General features: G+C 37.4%; 3 protein-coding genes and 1 long non-coding RNA gene across 4 annotated transcripts; 2 read left to right on the top strand and 2 right to left on the bottom strand.

The window, feature by feature from the left end:
* Nucleotides 1-2,624: 2,624 nt before the first annotated feature.
* On the bottom strand, nucleotides 2,625-4,322 carry LOC121752480 (UDP-glucuronate 4-epimerase 1-like). Its single transcript, XM_042147579.1, has 2 exons — nucleotides 3,629-4,322; nucleotides 2,625-3,476 (listed from the first exon to the last, which is right to left on the bottom strand). The coding sequence occupies exons 1-2, from the start codon at nucleotides 4,129-4,131 to the stop codon at nucleotides 2,720-2,722; spliced, it is 1,260 nt and encodes a 419-aa protein (XP_042003513.1). The 5' UTR covers nucleotides 4,132-4,322; the 3' UTR covers nucleotides 2,625-2,719.
* Nucleotides 4,323-5,568: 1,246 nt separating this feature from the next.
* Nucleotides 5,569-8,776, bottom strand: LOC121752843. The gene is made up of 4 exons (XM_042147932.1): nucleotides 8,630-8,776; nucleotides 8,440-8,584; nucleotides 7,268-8,341; nucleotides 5,569-7,049 (listed from the first exon to the last, which is right to left on the bottom strand). The coding sequence occupies exons 1-4, from the start codon at nucleotides 8,774-8,776 to the stop codon at nucleotides 5,569-5,571; spliced, it is 2,847 nt and encodes a 948-aa protein (XP_042003866.1).
* Nucleotides 8,777-12,412: 3,636 nt separating this feature from the next.
* LOC121751250 lies at nucleotides 12,413-14,734 on the top strand. The gene is made up of 3 exons (XR_006040037.1): nucleotides 12,413-12,660; nucleotides 13,389-13,477; nucleotides 14,361-14,734. It is a non-coding gene; the product is annotated as an uncharacterized LOC121751250 (long non-coding RNA).
* Nucleotides 14,735-14,862: 128 nt separating this feature from the next.
* Nucleotides 14,863-16,152, top strand: LOC121752844. Its single transcript, XM_042147933.1, has 2 exons — nucleotides 14,863-15,076; nucleotides 15,161-16,152. The coding sequence occupies exons 1-2, from the start codon at nucleotides 14,863-14,865 to the stop codon at nucleotides 16,150-16,152; spliced, it is 1,206 nt and encodes a 401-aa protein (XP_042003867.1).
* The last annotated feature ends 2,595 nt before the right edge of the window (nucleotides 16,153-18,747 follow it).

Genomic DNA, 18,747 nt, shown 5'->3' on the forward strand with positions numbered 1-18,747 from the left:
TTTCGATATATCGAACTTTCGATATATCGAACTTTCGATATGGATAATATCAATATCGTTATCGTATCGATATATCGTACCGAAATTCGATATATCGATATATCGTACCGAAGTACGATATATCGTACCGAGGTATGATATATCGAAATATCGATATCGTATCGAATACCTGTATATCGAAAATTATAATTTCAAATATGTTTCGATATATTCGAATATATCGAAAATATCGATATATATCGTATATTCGATATAAAACGATATATCGCGATATAAGGAAATTCATATCGTTATCGTATCGAAAACTTACGATACGGTATTGTTTCGTATCGAAAATTACGATATATCGAAAATTCGATAATTTTTCGATATTTTTCAATACGATACGAGCGATATATCATTTTTTCGATATTTTTCCCCAGCCCTAATCCGCGGTCCGCCTACTCTATTTACATATCTGCCCCTCTATATCATAATTTATTTTTCAGATGATGCAACACAAATATGGAGGAGCACTCTCTACGTCGTACTTGCGGTACCTCTTTTTTATTTATCTCAAATAAAATAATACTCCATCCGTCTCAGTTTAAGAGTTATCTCATGTCATTTAAGTCCATCTCAGTTTAAGAGTCATATTTATAATCTACCATATTTAGATATAAAATTTAACCTCATTATTCATCAAATTTACACTTAAATGACATTACTTTCATAAAAATAAAACAAAACAAAATTTTAAACATACAAAAAGTTAAAATGGTCTCATTTTTCACTACCTCACTCCAATTATTACGCACTCTAACAACCATTACCTCACTTTATTTATTACACACTCCATCAATTTCTTAAAACTCGTGCCATAACAAAATCTTACTTTTAAACTGGGACGGAGGGAGTATTGAGTACATAGTATTTTTTTTAATTTTTCTCTTCATTAATACAATTACTTGTTTTTTACAATTAATTATTCTGTTTTTCCCATTTTCATTAAATTTTATATTCACTTTTATCTTTAGAATTAAATATATTAATCAACAACTTTTAAAATTTCGTATAGATTAAAAAATATATCATCTTAGTCGACAATTAATACAAGTAATTACTTTTTATAATTAAATATTCAATTTTTCTGTTTCCAATTAACATTTACATCCACTTTCACCTTTCCAATTAAATATATTAGTTAACAACTTTTAAAATTTCATGCACTGAAAAATATGTTATTTTAGTCCGAATGGTGAGAGTATTAATATTTGTGGGTTTACCTCATTCGCTACTAGATTTCATCGCATCCATGTAATGCATTGGATTCCATCTATTAATTTATACAATATATGTATTTATTTCAATGTGTAATACGAAAAGCTAGAATTATATTTTCATATCTTGTAGAAAAATATAATTCCATTTAAGAAAATTTGTAGGAATACCACGGACGACGGTCTAAGCACATGGTTATAAAAATAAAATTTGTACCTCATACGTTATCTTTAATATGAACCCCTTCTAGAATTAAGTTTCATTTCAATATTAATAATATACTCGCTCAATCCCATTGAAAATAATTCACTTTCCTTTTTGATTTGTCTCAACCAAGATGACTTATTACTAAAAATGGAAACATATTTCTCTCTACTTACTTTACTCTCTCCACTTCTTACACAAAACTAAATTGCGTAAATTAGTGTGCCACATAATATCATAATAGTGAATAAAAACACACCAAACATTTTACTCCCCTTACCTTCTACTTCTACAAAACTGCAGGAGGGGGGCTCTCATTTAGCTGGCCTTTAAAATGGAAGAAGTCTTATAAAACATTAGTCCCTCTATTTCTGAAAATTTATCACTTATTTCCGTTTTTACGTGTCCCTAAAATTTGTCACCTTTCACTTTTATTATTTTTGGTAGTGGACTTTATATTTTACTAACTCATTCTCATTCACATTTTATTATAAAACTAATACTCGTCCCGTTCCATAGTAGTTGAGACATTTATTTTCGGCATGGAGATTAAGAAAAAAGTGTGTAATATATTAAATAAAAAGATAATAACGTAGGAGAGAAGGAAAAGTAGAGAAGTGAGAAGAAAAATGTTGACTTTTACTAAAAAGGAAACGACTCCACTATTATGGAACGTACCAAAATGACAAAATGACTCTACTACTATGGAACGTAGGATGTGTTATATTTCTTAAAATCCGCACCGAGTCAAACGGTGATAAATTATAAGGGTTGAATGGAGTATATTTTATCTTTGTTAATTTTCATCGTGCATTTATTAGTATATTCAAATAAATTATCAATTACTCCATATTTTATCTTAATAAATAATGGTATAGTCATCCACGTGTATTTAAATTTAAATAAATTAGTACTCCATTATCAATTAATCCCAAAATAAAATGAAAGAAGCAACAACTATGAATCCTACAAACAATAATGAATATATTTTCAAATTCAACCATTTTTGGGTGAAAACCAACCGTAATCGACATACTCAGTCAGATGCGAAACGGCGAACACTTATTATTATGATTGCTACAACATTCTTTTTTACGTAAATTTGGACGAAAGCGATGTGAAAAGGTCATGATGTTTTAACATGAAAAGAAAACATACAATTCATCAAAAACAAAATAATGTATTAACCTTTGTTTGTATCCATTTCCCATGTATTTTTCTCATTTCTCAAAAAAAATCCCTAAAATAAAAACATCTATACAGACTTGGCGTGATTGTAACCATAATAAGATATGTACCATTTCACGAACTTCTTAAGACCCGTTTGCAGATCCGTAGTCGGGTTGTACCCGAACTCGCTCCGCGCGTAGCTTATATTCGCGTGCGTGAACTGAACGTCGCCGTTTCCAGGCATCTCAACCAAATTCTTCTTCGCCTTCACCTTCAAATGCTTCTCCAGCATCCCCACCATCATCGGCACCGTCACCGGCGATGTATTGCCGAGATTGAAGATCCTGAACTGCGCCGGCCCCCGCTTCTTCCCCCCCGATCCCGTGCTCTTCTTCGCCGTGTCCAGCGATCCGATGCACCCCTTCGCAATGTCGTCGATGTAGGTGAAATCCCTAGCCAGATCCGCGTGATTTTTGCCGCGGTAGATCGTGATTGGTTTCCCTTCGAGGATGTCGCGGGTGAAGGAGAAGTAGGCCATGTCGGGGCGGCCCCAGGGGCCGTAGACGGTGAAGAAGCGGAGGCCGGTGATTGAGAGGCCGTAGATGTGATTGTAGGTGTGTGTGATTTCCTCGCCGGCTTTTTTGGTGGCGGCGTAGAGAGACGCCGGTTTGTCGGTGCGATCGGACTCGGAAAAGGGGGATTTCTCGTTTAGGCCGTAGACGGAGCTGGAGCTGGCCCACACGACGGAGGGCTGGGGCATTGCGGACTTGGAAGCTTCTAGAAGCGTGACGAGGCCGGCGATGTTGCTGTGGATGTACGAGTGCGGATTCTCCATCGCGTACCTGATGATGATCATCAGATTGTATTATAATTGCGGTTGAGACTATCAAAATGATTAATTCGATTGAATTTTCAAATGAATTTGAATCAAACTTTCCTTCAAAGTTCTTATCCAAAATTTAAGAAGTAAAGATTCAAGGTATACTAACAGTACCTGACGCCGGCCTGGGCGGCGAGGTGCATGACGTGGCTGAATTGGACGAGATCGAAGAGGTTCGCGAGCAGTTTCGCGTCGTTGAGGTCGCCTTCCACGATGAAGACGCCGTTGGCGGTGAGGAGGTCTCGGCGGGAGCGTTTTAGATCGGGATTGTAGTAATCGTTGAAGTTGTCAAGGCCGACCACGCCGTCGCCGCGCTTTTTTAAAGCGAGGGAGACGTGGGAACCGACGAAGCCGGCGGCGCCGGTGACGAGGACGGAGAAGCCGTTGTGGCGGCGGATCTGGGCGGAGGAGCGGACGTGGCTCTCCCAGTTGGATCGGAAGTACTTATCCTTGAATAGGAAGCTGAGGAAGGCGGCGGTGAGGGCGACGAGGAAGAGGGCCCACAGGAAGAGGGAGGTGGCGGAGCGGTGGTGTTGCTGGCGGTGGTGCGATTTGTCCTTGAATTTGCCAGGCGTGGAGGGGAGGAAGAGCTCCTCCATGGACGACTTGGAAGGCATGGTGCACGTGTCCTATTATAATTTGGCAAGGTTGATTGAAGGATTAGGGGGGTCTCTCTCCTCTCCTCTCCTCTCTTCTCTTCTCTCTGGAAATTGAATTCTGAGAGAGAGGGAGAGAGCCAAATGGGAAATGGAGGAAACAGATGCAGAGATATTTGGTTACATCTGCTAATTCTGGAGAGATGGGGAAGGGAATATATATAGGAATGGCGGGGACGGCCAGGGTGGAAATTGAGTGGTGTTTGAAATAGATAAATGTGAGGTTGGTAAAAAAACAGACTAGATTTGGCAACTTTGTTAATTTACGGTTTGCGTTTCATGCTTCACACATTTATCAATTTACCGTATATCTTTACAAAGTTTGCTACTTTTTTTTATAAATCTTATTATTAATATGTTAAATGTTAAATATCGCACGCAAAATCAAATGATATATTTATGTAATAGGACTGATTATTTTCGACATATGCAAAAATTAATGAATTTATGTCAAGTTTTATTCATTTTTATTTTACTCGAATTGGATTTCATCTTGTAAATTAGGTTTAAAAATTAAGTTTGATTGTGTAATATTACTTCACCCGTCTAATAAAAATATGTACATTTTTCATTTTCATCCGTCTCATCAAAGTAGAGGCATTTACTTTTATTGAAAGTTATCATCAACTCATTACTCATATACATCAATTTATTTACAACTTATATCATTATAACCCAACATTAACTCATTGAACACTAATAATAATGTGAGTCCTGCTATCCACCAATACTACTTTAACTACCTTTCCACTCATTTCTCTTACTTTACCAATTGTGCATTAACTCTCATGTTATTTCAAACTAGTATTCACACCCGTGCTATGCACGGGGCATATAAATTTTAAATAATGAATATAAATTCACGGGGCATATAAATTTTAAATAATGAATATAAATTTTAATGAAATATAGAAACTAAGAATTAAAAACAATATAAAGATTTACAAAACCATAAATGTGATTATAAATAAAACATTTATAATAAATGAAGAATTCACTCATCAACTATAAATGAAATATTTCATATAGTTCCATCAATTTTATACAATTTTAACTTATGATATAAGTGGAGTAAAATAAATGACAAATAAGAGATGCATGACTAATGATCAAAGAGTATGAGTCAGTTAGAATAAGATACACAAATAAAGAACCTGTTATTCAAGTAGAGATTAAAGAGAAAAATTAGAAAACAAAAACAAACCAACCAATAGTTCATAAGTTTTGAAAAACTTCTTTGTAAACAACATTAACAGTAGCATCGCTTCTATTATCATCTTCATCTCCACAAACTAAAATCTTGAGACCTCCACGACTCGTAACTCTAGATATAGCAACATACAATTGTCCATGACTGAAGACTGATTTTCGTAAAAATAATCCAACATGAGACAGAGATTACCCTTGACTTTTGTTAATGGTCATTGCATACGACACAACCAAAGGAAATTGTCGTCTTTGGAATTTGAATGGCAACCTTGGATCAGATAGTATTAAAGACATTCGGGGAATCAAAACTTTATGACCAACATTATGGCCACCCAATACTTGTCCCTCCAAAACATAATCACCCAAATGCGTAATTACCAGTCTGGTGCCATTATACAATCCATTCGAGTGATCTATATTCCTTAACAACATCACAGGAGTACCAACTTTCAACAACAATTCATGATTAGATGTACCTGAACACTTCAACTTATTAAAAAATTCCACAGAATGTATCTCAGCTAAGCCATTTGAGGTTAAATTTGAGTTTGAGATACTATCAGAACTCAAATAAACTCGACCGTGAGACTGATCCAACGACATCATGAATTGGTTAACCTCATCAACAACCTCTAAAGTAGGAGCAAGTATGGCACAATCATGCAAACAATTACTCAACTCTTCATGATTCATATAGGACGGATATATCGTTGAAATAATTGTTCTAAGAGGATCCCCAGAATTAGACAAAATAATGTCAGAAGGAAGATCAATAGTCACTTCACCATCATTTGTACCACCAACAACTCCATCTCCAATAGAAGCAACCCAAGAAGAAAATTCCTTCAATCGTGAAACTTCATCAGAAGATGCAGTACTCAAAAGTCGCATGTTTTTGGTCAACCTCGGAATTGTGCAATTCATCCAAAGATATGAAGAGTTAATAGCGGCATTCACAACATCTTGCCTACTACCCTTAGGAACAACTGGTAAGATTTGTCTGAAGTCACCACCAAAAACTATTGTTTTTCCGCCAAAGGGTTTGTTTGTACTGAGCTCATCACATACACACATAATATCTCTGAAAGTCCTATCCACGGCTTCTACGCAATGTTTATGAATCATCGGAGCTTCATCCCATATGATAAGCTTAGCTCGTACAATCAGTTCAGCAAGTGCACTCTCTGGTTTTATATTGCACATAGAATCTTCATTAACAATGATGGGAATCTTAAATCGAGAATGAGCTGTTTTACCTCCAGGCAAAAGTAAGGAAGCTATGCCACTGGAAGCCACGTTTAAAACAATATCACCCTTAGAACGTATCCCGACTGACAAAGACTTCCAAATGAAAGTTTTACCAGTACCTCCATAACCATAGACAAAAAACCTTCCTCCATCACTTGAATAAACAGGTGACATAATAGTATCATGAACATAAAGTTGTTCATCAGTGAACTTGGAAAGAAAGTCCAAATGTTCTCTTCCTAAAGATTCACGATCATAACACAACTCATCGCTAATCAACTTATTGTCAAATGATTCAAAATACTCCGATCTTGGATAAGGCATGCCATGGAAATCGTGCAAACTTTTCCCAACATTTAACAACAATTTCTCAATCTCTGCCAATGCAAAATTCTGAATTTCTTCGTCATTCAGCATGAAACCTACGATAATATATAATCAATTTTTGCAACTAAACAATAATATGTAAATCAAACTTCTTTTCTAAATTAATAAATTAATTGTATACTTGCATGATTCCTCAATTTTCGTTGGTTATACTGAACGTCTTCTGATAAATATTTCCAACAACTTCGCCAAACAAAATCCGGCCTTGAAATAGATTCCGATGTCAGTAAACTCACAAATAACAATCTTATACAATGCGCAGAAGACCAAAAGGATGCCTCTATAATGCCATCAACATATTCTTTATCATCATCCAACAATCCTAAAGCATAGCAGGCATCTCGAAACGTATCCTGAACGCCATTCACACATCTAATGTCTTCGTATGATGTAGCTCCTTTAACAATATTCAGCAAATATCTCAAGTAATAAATATCACCAGAACCTGGAGCAACATAAAACAACCTCCCTCTGGAAAATCGTTGTTTTCTAGGTTGCCAATGATGGGTTCTCCACACAAATTTGGTTGGAAATTCGCCATAAGTGAGAATTCGACCTTCAGAATAAATCTTATTTGCCTCCATCCAACCCAAAAACTTGCTTTGATGAATAGTATGATGATTCAGAACGTTATCTAATGGATCAGATTCATTAAAAATAACATGTTGTTCATTCGGAAGGTGAAAACTCAGTCTTTCAACAGAAGGATCCTTATATTGAATTTCAAAACCGAAAATTCTCCAAGCAGCTTCACATGACGATATATACCTACAATCATAGTACAAACTAACTTCATCCAAATTCTGCCTAGCACCATCCGCACCAGATTGGAAAAAAGACGCCGTAACACGATCATGACCCTTATTTATGTACTTAAACAAATACTTGATGGATTGCGATTGATTGCACCACTCAACATTGATGTGACCACCGTATTTCATAAGCAATGCACGGTTGTGTGGAACAATGTATCTATTATCCAAGGGCACACCATCCTTCATAACTACACGACCATTATCTCTACGTCTGTAAACCGGAAAACCATCATCATCAAACTTTGTGGCATCGAGATATTGCTTTGGAAAATATTTTGAACAACTTCCATCACGCATGCACGGAGAAGATTTTCGAACAGCACCACATGGTCCATGCACCATGAATTCTTTGACATTTTCATAATAGCAAGGATCAATTACTGGATCAGGAATTTCAGCAGAAATAATCTCATCAATGCGTCTAGGTTGAGGTAATTTGTCCTCGTTGCTTAAGAAAAGCAAAATATGGGCATGAAGCAATCCACATTTCTGAAACTCAATAGTATACACAACTGCAAAAAAATTGAGATAAACAACATATGAATTAGAAAATAGAATAAAGAAATTCATTAAAATAAAAGACATAATTTTCTAAAGAATGATAACAAACCTGCTTTCACAGCTCCAAAAAATTTGTTGGTCTTAAGATCTCTTATCAAATTATCCAACTTAACTTTAAAAATCCTACAAACAACATCGGGTCGATCATCAGATTTCAACCCTTTTGCCCCAAGAAATCTAACAATCTCTGGCCACTTCGGATTACAGGTAAAGGTAATAAATTAATTTGGATAACCAACCCATCTACAAATAGCCATGACATCTTGGTAATTTTGAATCATATATCTTGCCCCACCAACAAAACTTGAAGTCAAGATGATTCGTTTATCATGCATTGAACCATCTGTCTCACCTCGAAGAACAACCTCCGCCAGACCATTATACATTTCAGCCCGCAATTTTTTCTGCTGTGTTCATACGAACCTTAGACGACCAGTCTCAATCATAGTACAAGCATCCACAACAAATTGTTGGAATAATCACCGAGCGTACAAAATAACAGAACACTCATTCAGTCTATCATGCAACCGGTATGCAAAATATTTTTTCGGGCTAATTTTCTTTCTTTTGGTTGAAGAAGTGCAACTATCTGAAAAACCAATATCTTCGCTATAACCATCCTCACCATAAGCAAAAAGAAGTGGATACTGAAGTGCAAGATAAGAAGGACTTCGTTCAGTAATACGTAGCAATCGGCCTGATTGTTTTTCAACAATAATATCTCTATCACCCAAAGCTTCATCAAAATCACCAACCACCTCAGAAACAGTATGAAGGTTATAAGTTCTTCCATCCCTACCTCTCTTGCCAAGTAATCTTAAACTGACATTTGGATGATTTTCTTGATTAATCTTGTCTTTAATCATTTGGAAGGATTTGACCAAAACATTTTCTTCATCCAACATTTTTTGGAGATCAACAACTATTTCTGAATGAAGATTATTCAAATCATTCCTCCCCCTATAAAATAATATTTAATTCAACACAAATTAGTTAAATTACAAATTAAATAATTTATTTATGTAAGAAAATAGACATACCTCACCGAGTTTATTCTACGATTAATCTCATTTTCCGTATCATAAATGTACAATTGGGCAAACTTTGGGAGACAACCATCTTCAGGCAATAGACTACCCATTAAGTGGTAATTTTCGCCATGCCAAAGAAAAGTGGGTGGAGAATGACCAGTGTTGATACTATTATCAACTTTACCTCCCATAGAGGTAAATCCAAACATCGAATTATATGATCGGATATTTTTCAAATAATGAGTACTTTTCGAGTCTTTAGAAAATATTTGATGAATACAGTTTGTGTCAAAGAAACAAAGAAGAAAAACAAACAACAAAGAGACAAATGTTTGAGAAATGAAACCTCTAAATAAATTAGGCTTGCAAATTTGAACAATAACAATCGGAATGGTTCCTTCACTCTTTTTGAAATAAGAGAGATAATGTAACACCCGCTTCTTTTTTTTTGGTTCTAACTTGTGGAAAATCGACTCTTTAGTGTTGTTACTCGTATCTAATCTCTTTTACCTCGCGTTGTGATCGAGTGATATGTTTAAAGTAAGTATCATGTCATCAGATGAATGAAGTTCTTTTAGCAGTGAAGAACTAATAGCTAGTTTGAGAGGTTCTTTATGCAAATAAAAGTCCAAAAGCGTTTTTACAACGAGTTCGATGCTAGATTAGAATATGAACACGTTTTCGGACATCACAAGAGTCGTGCCGGGACGGACTCGCGCCGGGCAGCCGTGCCGAGTGCCGGGCAGCCCCGGGACAGCCCGTCTTCCATCCTCCGGGTCTTGCTCGATCACCACAATTTTTGCACTCCCGATACCTACACGAAAGAATAGACCACGTGTCAAATACACTTTCGACATCATATCAAGACGAAAAGTTTGACAAAAAAAAGATGAACCGCATCACATCAAGCACGTTTTCCAAACGACGGTTCAACTCCAAACGAAATTTTACGTTTTCCAAACGACGGTTCGTGTTCTACGAACGACAGTTCAACTCCAAATGAAATTTCACGTTTTCCAAATGACGACCCCATTTAATAGCCATCGTTTTGAAATGACGAGATGGGAGAATTTGTTCATCCCATGCTTTTTGTTTCTCTTTTGTCTATATATATATATAACTTCCTTTACACTCCAAATTCTTTTACTTCACCAACAAAGAGCTACCATCAAAATTTGGTTCAAGGAAGGGTATCATCAAGTAAAGATATAGAAGGTGAAAGCTAAAGGAAAAACTGAGTCTCTCATCGTCACCTCTTCTTCCTCATCTCCTCAGGGTAAGTTCATTCAAACTATACTCTTTCATACCAACATTTATAGATCAACCATGCTCACCATTTCGTGCTCAACTTTGCCATCATATACTTGAACCAATATACTTGAACTCCAAACCATTTTTGTCTCCTCAATCATCTATAGACCATTATGCTAGGATTCTTTTAACATGCTAAATATAGAGACTTCATCCAACACCATCACATACTTTTCATGCTATCAAGGACTTGGAAACATGTATGTTCATACCCAAATGTTCTTTTAACTAAAATTCACAATCAAAAGTCTTGAGCACATTGTTTTCTTTCAAGAACAAATTTGAAACCACAAACTTCTTTCAACCACAATCTAAATATCAAGCATTAGAACAAAGACTTAGCGTTAAGAGTTCGAACGTTGAGCACCCCGCTGCCCTTCTGGCGTCGCCACTGCCCCTCGACACACCAGCTGCCAGCGAAGCTCCGGCGGCTGCGACGCCGCATCCGGAACGACCGTGCTTCCCCAACCCCGCGACGGCGGCTGGGCTCACACGCCGGCGAGCCGACAAAGCGACGGGGCTGCCGGACCTGTTTTGGAAGAACGGAAGTGAGAGATGAAGGGGAAAGCGTGTGTATGTGTGTGTGTGATAAAGAGAAAGAGGAAGATGAGAAAGGAAAGAGGGACGTACCTGGTAGACGACGACGCAGCTGCGCGAGAAGGAGCGGACGGTGGGAGTACGAGCAACAGCGTGACAAAGGCATCAGGACTAATCCATGAGCTGCTGACGGTGGACAGGTGGGCGGCGTGCAGCCCGCGGTGCTTGTGGCGCTCGCCGGCGATGCCATGACCGGCCGAACGCCGGTGAACGGAGAGGAACGAGGGAGAGTGAGAGATCGGTGAAAGAGAAAGAGGGGAGAAGAGAGAGGCGCCCACCCTCTTAAGACAAATCTGTTTTGGATGGTGAATGTAGGGTTCACTTTTGAATTTTAGGACTTGGGCTCATGTTGGGCCAAAACTTTAATAATTTGATTGGGCTCCATTAAATCTTCTCTTTGGGCCGAGTTTTGAGAGGAAATGAGAGATGTTGGGCTTTTCAGTTTAATTGATGGTGGTTTTAAATAATTTCTTAAATCGTTCGGTTTGATTAAATAATTAATCTCACGATTAATTATTTTCTTTTCAAATCTCTAGAGTCAATTAATATTTGATCTCTTGATGAATTTCTTATGGATAAGTTAAAATATGGGCTTAATGAGTTTTCTGATTTTTTTTTCAAGTAATTAAAGTCTCTAAATTATTTAGAGTGCCGCGAGCTTGAATCGAATGAACTTTCTTTTAATTTAAACCTTGAACGTAGGATGCATATCCCATGTAAGATCATTGCATATCATCTTTTAAGAATGTTCTTACGACTAACTGAATTAATACCCTCTTTCAAGAAGGGCGTGTTCAAGGAGTTGATTTTTGAAACCGAGCTTGCGAAGGGTATTGTAATATCCCAACCTTAGGAGAACTAGAAATTAGAATTTATATTAGTTAGTGGTTTTGTATGCATATGTTTTCTTTAGGAGTAAAAGAATTAAAGATAGGAAAGATAGAATTAATGAGAGATTTAGAAAAAAAGAAAAAGAAAAAGAGAAAGAAAAAGTTTTGAAAGAATGATGAGTAAGTTAAGGAAAAAGTACGTGTCTTATAGGGAAAAAATTAGGAATAAGAATATAGAAATTAAAAACAAAAATTGATCCCCATCCTTATACTCTCTTTTTCGTTCCCTCTCTTTCCAAGTCTCTTCACTCTCTCTGTAATCTACGCAACAGCCTGCTCTCTCCCTCTGATCAGCCACCGCGACTCCTCCGGCCGCTCCATCGTGTAACATGTAAAACACTCCATCAATCCAAGCTCTCAATTCCCCTTCTTCCCCTCAATTTTGGAGCTTAGGTTGCAAACCCACCTCCACTTATCTTTGGAAAATAGTTGAAATTAGAGGTTAGATTCCTCCATAATCTCCTCAATCATGTTTCTAAGTATAGTAGTGATGTTAATTTGATGTGATTCTTTTTGTTTGGTCGAAAATTAGGGTTCATAGAATTGGGGATTTTGTTGTTTTGATGCTTTGGTGTCATTTGGCTATTGAATCATGCAATTGGAAGTATGATATGATAGTTAAGCATGAAAATGATAGGAAAAATCTGATTTGTTTTGGGATTTCTTTTGTTGGAGAAATGGCTTGTTTGTAGGCTGTTCTGGTGCTGATGTACTGATCAGTTTCGGCCACTTTAACATGCTAGAATTTATGTTATAAAAGTTTTAATGCATACTATCAGGTGTTGGAAAGATGTCTGAAAAATTTCAGAGCATTTCATCAACGTTTGCTATTTTTAAAAATTCATTTTAAACAGTCGCCAGAATCTGTCATAAACTGGCAGGCTGTAGTAAAACGTTCATAACTCCCTAATACCTTGGAATTTTGAGGAGAACCTTTTTTTTAATTAAAATAGATACCTAGAGGTTTATTTTGGTATAGTGCTCGACCCCTAGCTATCACCGAACTAAGTCAGTTTATTATGTGAAGATGATGTAGTTCAGTCAATATTTTCTAAAGCTTTAAAAGTTGAGAATAAATATTTTTATGCTAAAAGGGAGATAGATAGATGTGATATTTGTGCTTTAAGTGTTTATTTATAATTTATATATGTGATTGTTTGAAAAATTAGGTGAACCGAGTGCAAGCATAAGCGATAAGGGAAAAGGGCACCTCCAGGGTTGACTAAGCAAGTAATAGCGGTTTTTTTTACATGTACAGGTAGTGTACGCGTGTTCTAGAATTTAATTCCTTTAACTTCAAAAAATATTAGTGCTTGTTTGTGTGATTCGTACGCTTATGCCATAGAACTTAAAAATGATTGTGTGGATTTTGTATACTTCAAAGTGATGTAAATAGCTATATGTGTTGAATAATGTGAAAGTTGAAGTGAAATAGTTGCGTTATGCCCCATTGCTTGAGTGAATCACAGGGTATAGTTGGCATGCCATAGGACAGCAGTACTGCACACTTGTTGATCACTCGTCTTCTGGATAACCGAAGCGATGGTCTATATGATATATCGATACTTGAAATGTACCCTATATGGGTAATATATGAAAGTTGCCTTGCATAGGCCATATGGAAGATTACAGTGTCCGATATGGACTTACATGATAGACGCCCTCATAGGGCTACAGATAGTGTCCGTGTACCCGTGTCCATCACTAAGCATAACTTGGGGGCTGAATGTGACTTTTCATTTTTGAAATAATATGGTTGCGCTTTGAATTCTTTAAACAGTTATGTTTTCCTCAGGTAAAGTTATGTTGTATTGTGTTATACAGTTCTGATTGATAGGTGATAGATGGTTATTATTGAAAGTATTACATGTTTAATATGATTGTGATGTTGTACTGTCTGTAAACGATATATGTGAATCCTTTAAATGATTCAAACTGTTATGAATGCTTATACTGGGTGACATTGGTTTGAACTTGTATATTGATGCCGATATAAATTGAATATGTGTTGTACGACATTCCAGGTAATAAAGTGTTTACTTGTAATAGTAATAAAGATTGAAGTTTTAGAGGTTTTATTCTGGAATGCGATTACACTACGAGCTTTTCGAAGCTCACCCCCTTTCTTCTCCCTCTTGCAGAGTATAGAAGCGAGTGAACTCGCTAGTTGGCAGCAGCACGTGTCAAGTCACCACCTCCCTTTTTGCTGGTACAGTCGGAGTTTACACGTGGCATGCTTAGGTTATCTTTTGTTGTAAATAGTTGGGTTACGAATGTAAGGTTATAACCTTCTCTTTGCTAGTGGAGTTGTATATATCTAGCTAAACAGGTTAATGTTATTTTGTTATGTATAGTAGTAAATAGTGGTGTTATCAGGTTTAGTTTCTTTTATGATAGTGTTGTATGTTGAGTGTTTGCAGAATGAAAAAAAATTGGCAGATTTTGTTTTGTCGATCGTACCGAAAAGTAACATCACTTATTTGGTTAAAACTAACCGAGTAAGGGGTGTTACATGTTTGGTATCAGAGCCCAGATTTAGGTGATTCTCGGGCTTTAGTTGAGTCTTTAATATGTATAGAAGCATGCTACATAGGTTTGAAATATGTGTGACTTGACACAACTGCCATTTTAATCAGGATCGAGATGTCAGGTGAAAAAGCCTCTAGTCCTTTATATATTTCATCTGATTCTGAGTCTGAGGACGTTCCTTTTGCCGAGGTTGCTGCTCCTATGGCGGGGCAGGATGATATATTACGCACTATGGCAACTGCAATGCAACAGATTGCTAGGAATGTGCCACCAAGTCAATCTTCCATCCTTAAACAGATGCATGAATATCACGCGGAAGAATTCAGAGGTAAACTAGATGATAATCCAACCAAGACTGAGTACTGGTTGGAATAATTAGAGTGAATATTCGGCTGCATGACTTGTACATCAGATGAAAAGTTACAAGGTGCAACTGCACTTTTGAAAGAAGAGGCTCATAGGTGGTGGGCCAGTGTGGCTCGTGCTACTCTTCCAGACATGGTGACGTGGGATTTCTTTCTGAGTAAATTTCGTGAATGCTATGTTGGGGAGCAGTACATAGAAGACCGACGACAAGAATTTCTACAGTTAGTTCAAGGTAGAAGAACTGTTCAAGAGTACGAGATTGAGTTTCGACGTCTTTCGAGATATGCACCAGAGATAAATTATTCAGATGTGGATATGTGTCGGAAGTTCAGGAGGGGTTTGAGGAGTATTATCCAGGCTGGACTAGTTGGATTGGAGACATCAGATTTGACAAAGTTATCACACGCTGCCCGGACTCTTGAACAACTTAAAGTTATTGAGAAAGTTGAAGAGGGCTTTATGAATCAAGAGAAACGACCTGCAGAATCATCTCACTCGGCTTCTCGATTCTCGGGAAAAAGATTCAGAGACTTTAGAGGTAACAGGAGTTCAGCGCCTAGTCGATTCCAAGGCCAAAGACCAAGTCAAATGTCAGAGTTTAGGCCAAGACAACATGCAACTTCAATGGCTAGTACTGGAGGATCAGACAGAGTACCAATGTGCCAACATTGTGGAAGACCTCACCATGGTGAATGCCGAAAACTGCTGGGGACGTGCTTTTTATGTGGATCTAAGGATCATTACTACAGAGAGTGTCCGAGGGGACAAGTATCTTCTGAGACTAGATCGGCGCCAGGGGTGCAACAAGGTCGTGGAACCGAAAGGGGGTTTGGAGCAGCACGAGGACAGAGGTCAGCATCTGAGCCCATACAGAGGCCAGCACCGAGAGCTCCTTCACGTGCTTATGCTATGCGGACTCGCGAGGATTCTGATGCTCCTGATGTTATACTTGGTACTTTTACATTATTTGATGTGTCTGTTATTGCTTTAATTGATCCCGGTTCTACTCATTCATATATTTGTGATAAACTCATATAAGAACATAGTTTACCCTTAGAAAAGACTAAATATGATATCTTAGTGTCAAATCCCCTGGGTATGAGTGTGGTAGTGAATCGAGTTTATAGAAATTGTCCTCTAAGTGTTCAAGGATGCCTCTTTTTAGCCAACCTGATGAAGTTACCGTTTCGCGAATTTGACATCATTCTGGGAATGGATTGGTTGTATGTTCACCGTGCTCTAGTTGATTGCAGTAAGAAGAGAATAATATTGTACACACTAGATGACTATGAGGTGATAGTGGTTGGTGAGAGATCAAACTACCTTGATAATGTGATTTCTGCTACTACGGCTCGTAAGCTGGTGAGAAAGGGTTGTGAGGCATATTTAGCCTATATTCTAGATACACGAGCAGAGGATCTGAAGTTAATTGATATACCTGTAGTGTTAGAATATCCTGATGTGTTTCCTGAAGAGTTACCAGGTTTGCGACCAGAACGCGAGGTTGAATTTGCTATTGAGGTTATACCAGGCACCACACCGATATCAATGGCTCCTTATAGAATGGCTCCGACAGAATTGAAAGAGTTGAAAGCTCAACTTCAAGAATTACTTGATCGAGGGTTTATAAGGCCGAGTGTATCACCTTGGGGAGTGCCAGTGTTGTTTGTGAAAAAGAAAGATGGATCATTCAGACTATGTATTGATTATTGACAGTTGAATAAGGTAACTGTTAAAAACAAATATCCTTTGCCTAGAATTGATGATTTATTTGATCAACTGATGAAGGGAGCAAGCATATTTTCGAAGATTGATCTACGATACGGTTATTACCAGTTGAAGGTGAAAATGATGATGTGTTTAAAACGGCTTTCAGAACTCGTTATGGCCATTATGAATTCAAAGTAATGCCTTTTGGGTTGACGAATGCCCAGCTGCTTTTATGGATTTGATGAATCGGGTTTTTCAACCATACCTTGATTAGTTTGTAATTGTGTTTATTGATGACATACTTGTGTATTCTAAAACTAAGGATGATCATGAACGACATCTGAGAACAGTCTTGCAAGTATTGAGAGATAAGCAGTTGTATGCAAAACTCAGTAAATGTGAATTTTGGCTGTCAGAAGTTGCATTTTTGGGTCATGTTATATCTGCAGAGGGAATTCGAGTAGATCCGAAGAAGATTGAAGCAGTGGTACAGTGGAAAACTCCGAAAAATCTTTCAGAAGTTCGAAGTTTTCTGGGCTTAGCGGGTTATTATCGCAGGTTTGTGAAGGGATTTTCTGTTATAGCAAAGCCAATAACTACTCTACTTCAGAAGAAGGTGTCATTTAACTGGAGTGATGAATTCCAGGTAAGTTTTGAAAAACTAAAGACGATTTTGACAGAAGCACCAGTGCTAATTCAACCTGAGTCGGGAAAGGAGTACACTGTATTTAGTGATGCATCACATAATGGTTTAGGTTGTGTATTGATGCAAGAAGGCAAGGTAGTTGCTTATGCTTCCAGACAATTGAAAACACATGAGAGAAATTATCCTACACATGATCTAGAGTTGGCAGCCGTTGTATTTTCCTTGAAGATTTGGAGACACTACTTATACGGTGAAATATGTTATATCTACACAGATCACAATAGTCTTAAGTATTTACTTACACAAAAAGAACTCAATTTGAGACAGAGAAGATGGGTAGAATTACTTAAAGATTATGATTGTGTGATTGATTATCATCCAGGTAGAGCGAATGTTGTGGCAGACGCACTCAGCAGAAAATCAATTGCAGCTTTGAGAGCGATGAATGCACGGCTGGAAATATCAGATGATGGAAATCTTGTGGCAGAACTAAGAGTGAGATCGACACTGATTCAGCGAGTTAAAGATTCTCAAAAGAATGATGATAAAGTGAAGATTAAGTTTGATCAGATCTCTCAAGGGAAGACACATGGATTCGATCAAAGTCCCGATGGATACTTATATTTCAAAGGAAGATTGTATGTGCCTGATGACAAAGAGTTGAAGAACGAGATACTCCAAGAAGCGCACAACAATTTATATTCTATACATCCCGGAGGAAATAAAATGTATCCGTGACTTGAGGGAATTCTATTGGTGGCATGGTATGAAGAGAGATATTACAGAATATGTGGCAAGGTGCTTAACATGTCAACAAGTCAAAGCTGAACATCAAGTTCCATCCGGTTTATTACAATCAATCACTATACCAGAATGGAAGTGGGATCGAATCACGATGGATTTCGTTGTGGGATTGCCCTTATCACATCGGAAGAAAGACTCAGTTTGGGTAATTGTTGATCGGTTGACCAAATCAGCTCACTTTCTTGCGGTAAGAACTGATTATTCACTAGAAAAGTTGGCTGAGTTGTATATTTGTGAAATTGTGAGTTTACATGGAGTGCCTAGCTTGAAAATATCTGACAGGGATCCACGATTCACGTCGAGATTCTGGGATAAATTTCAAGAAGCTTTGGGTTCTCGACTACACCTTAGTACAGCTTTTCATCCACAGACAGATGGTCAATCGGAACGAGTAATACAGATTCTAGAAGATATGTTAAGAAGTTGTGTCATCAACTTTGAAGGTAGATGGGAAAAATACTTGCCGTTGGTAG

This window comes from Salvia splendens, chromosome 10 (genome assembly GCF_004379255.2).
Source record: "Salvia splendens isolate huo1 chromosome 10, SspV2, whole genome shotgun sequence".
NCBI classification, from domain to species: Eukaryota; Viridiplantae; Streptophyta; class Magnoliopsida; order Lamiales; family Lamiaceae; genus Salvia; species Salvia splendens.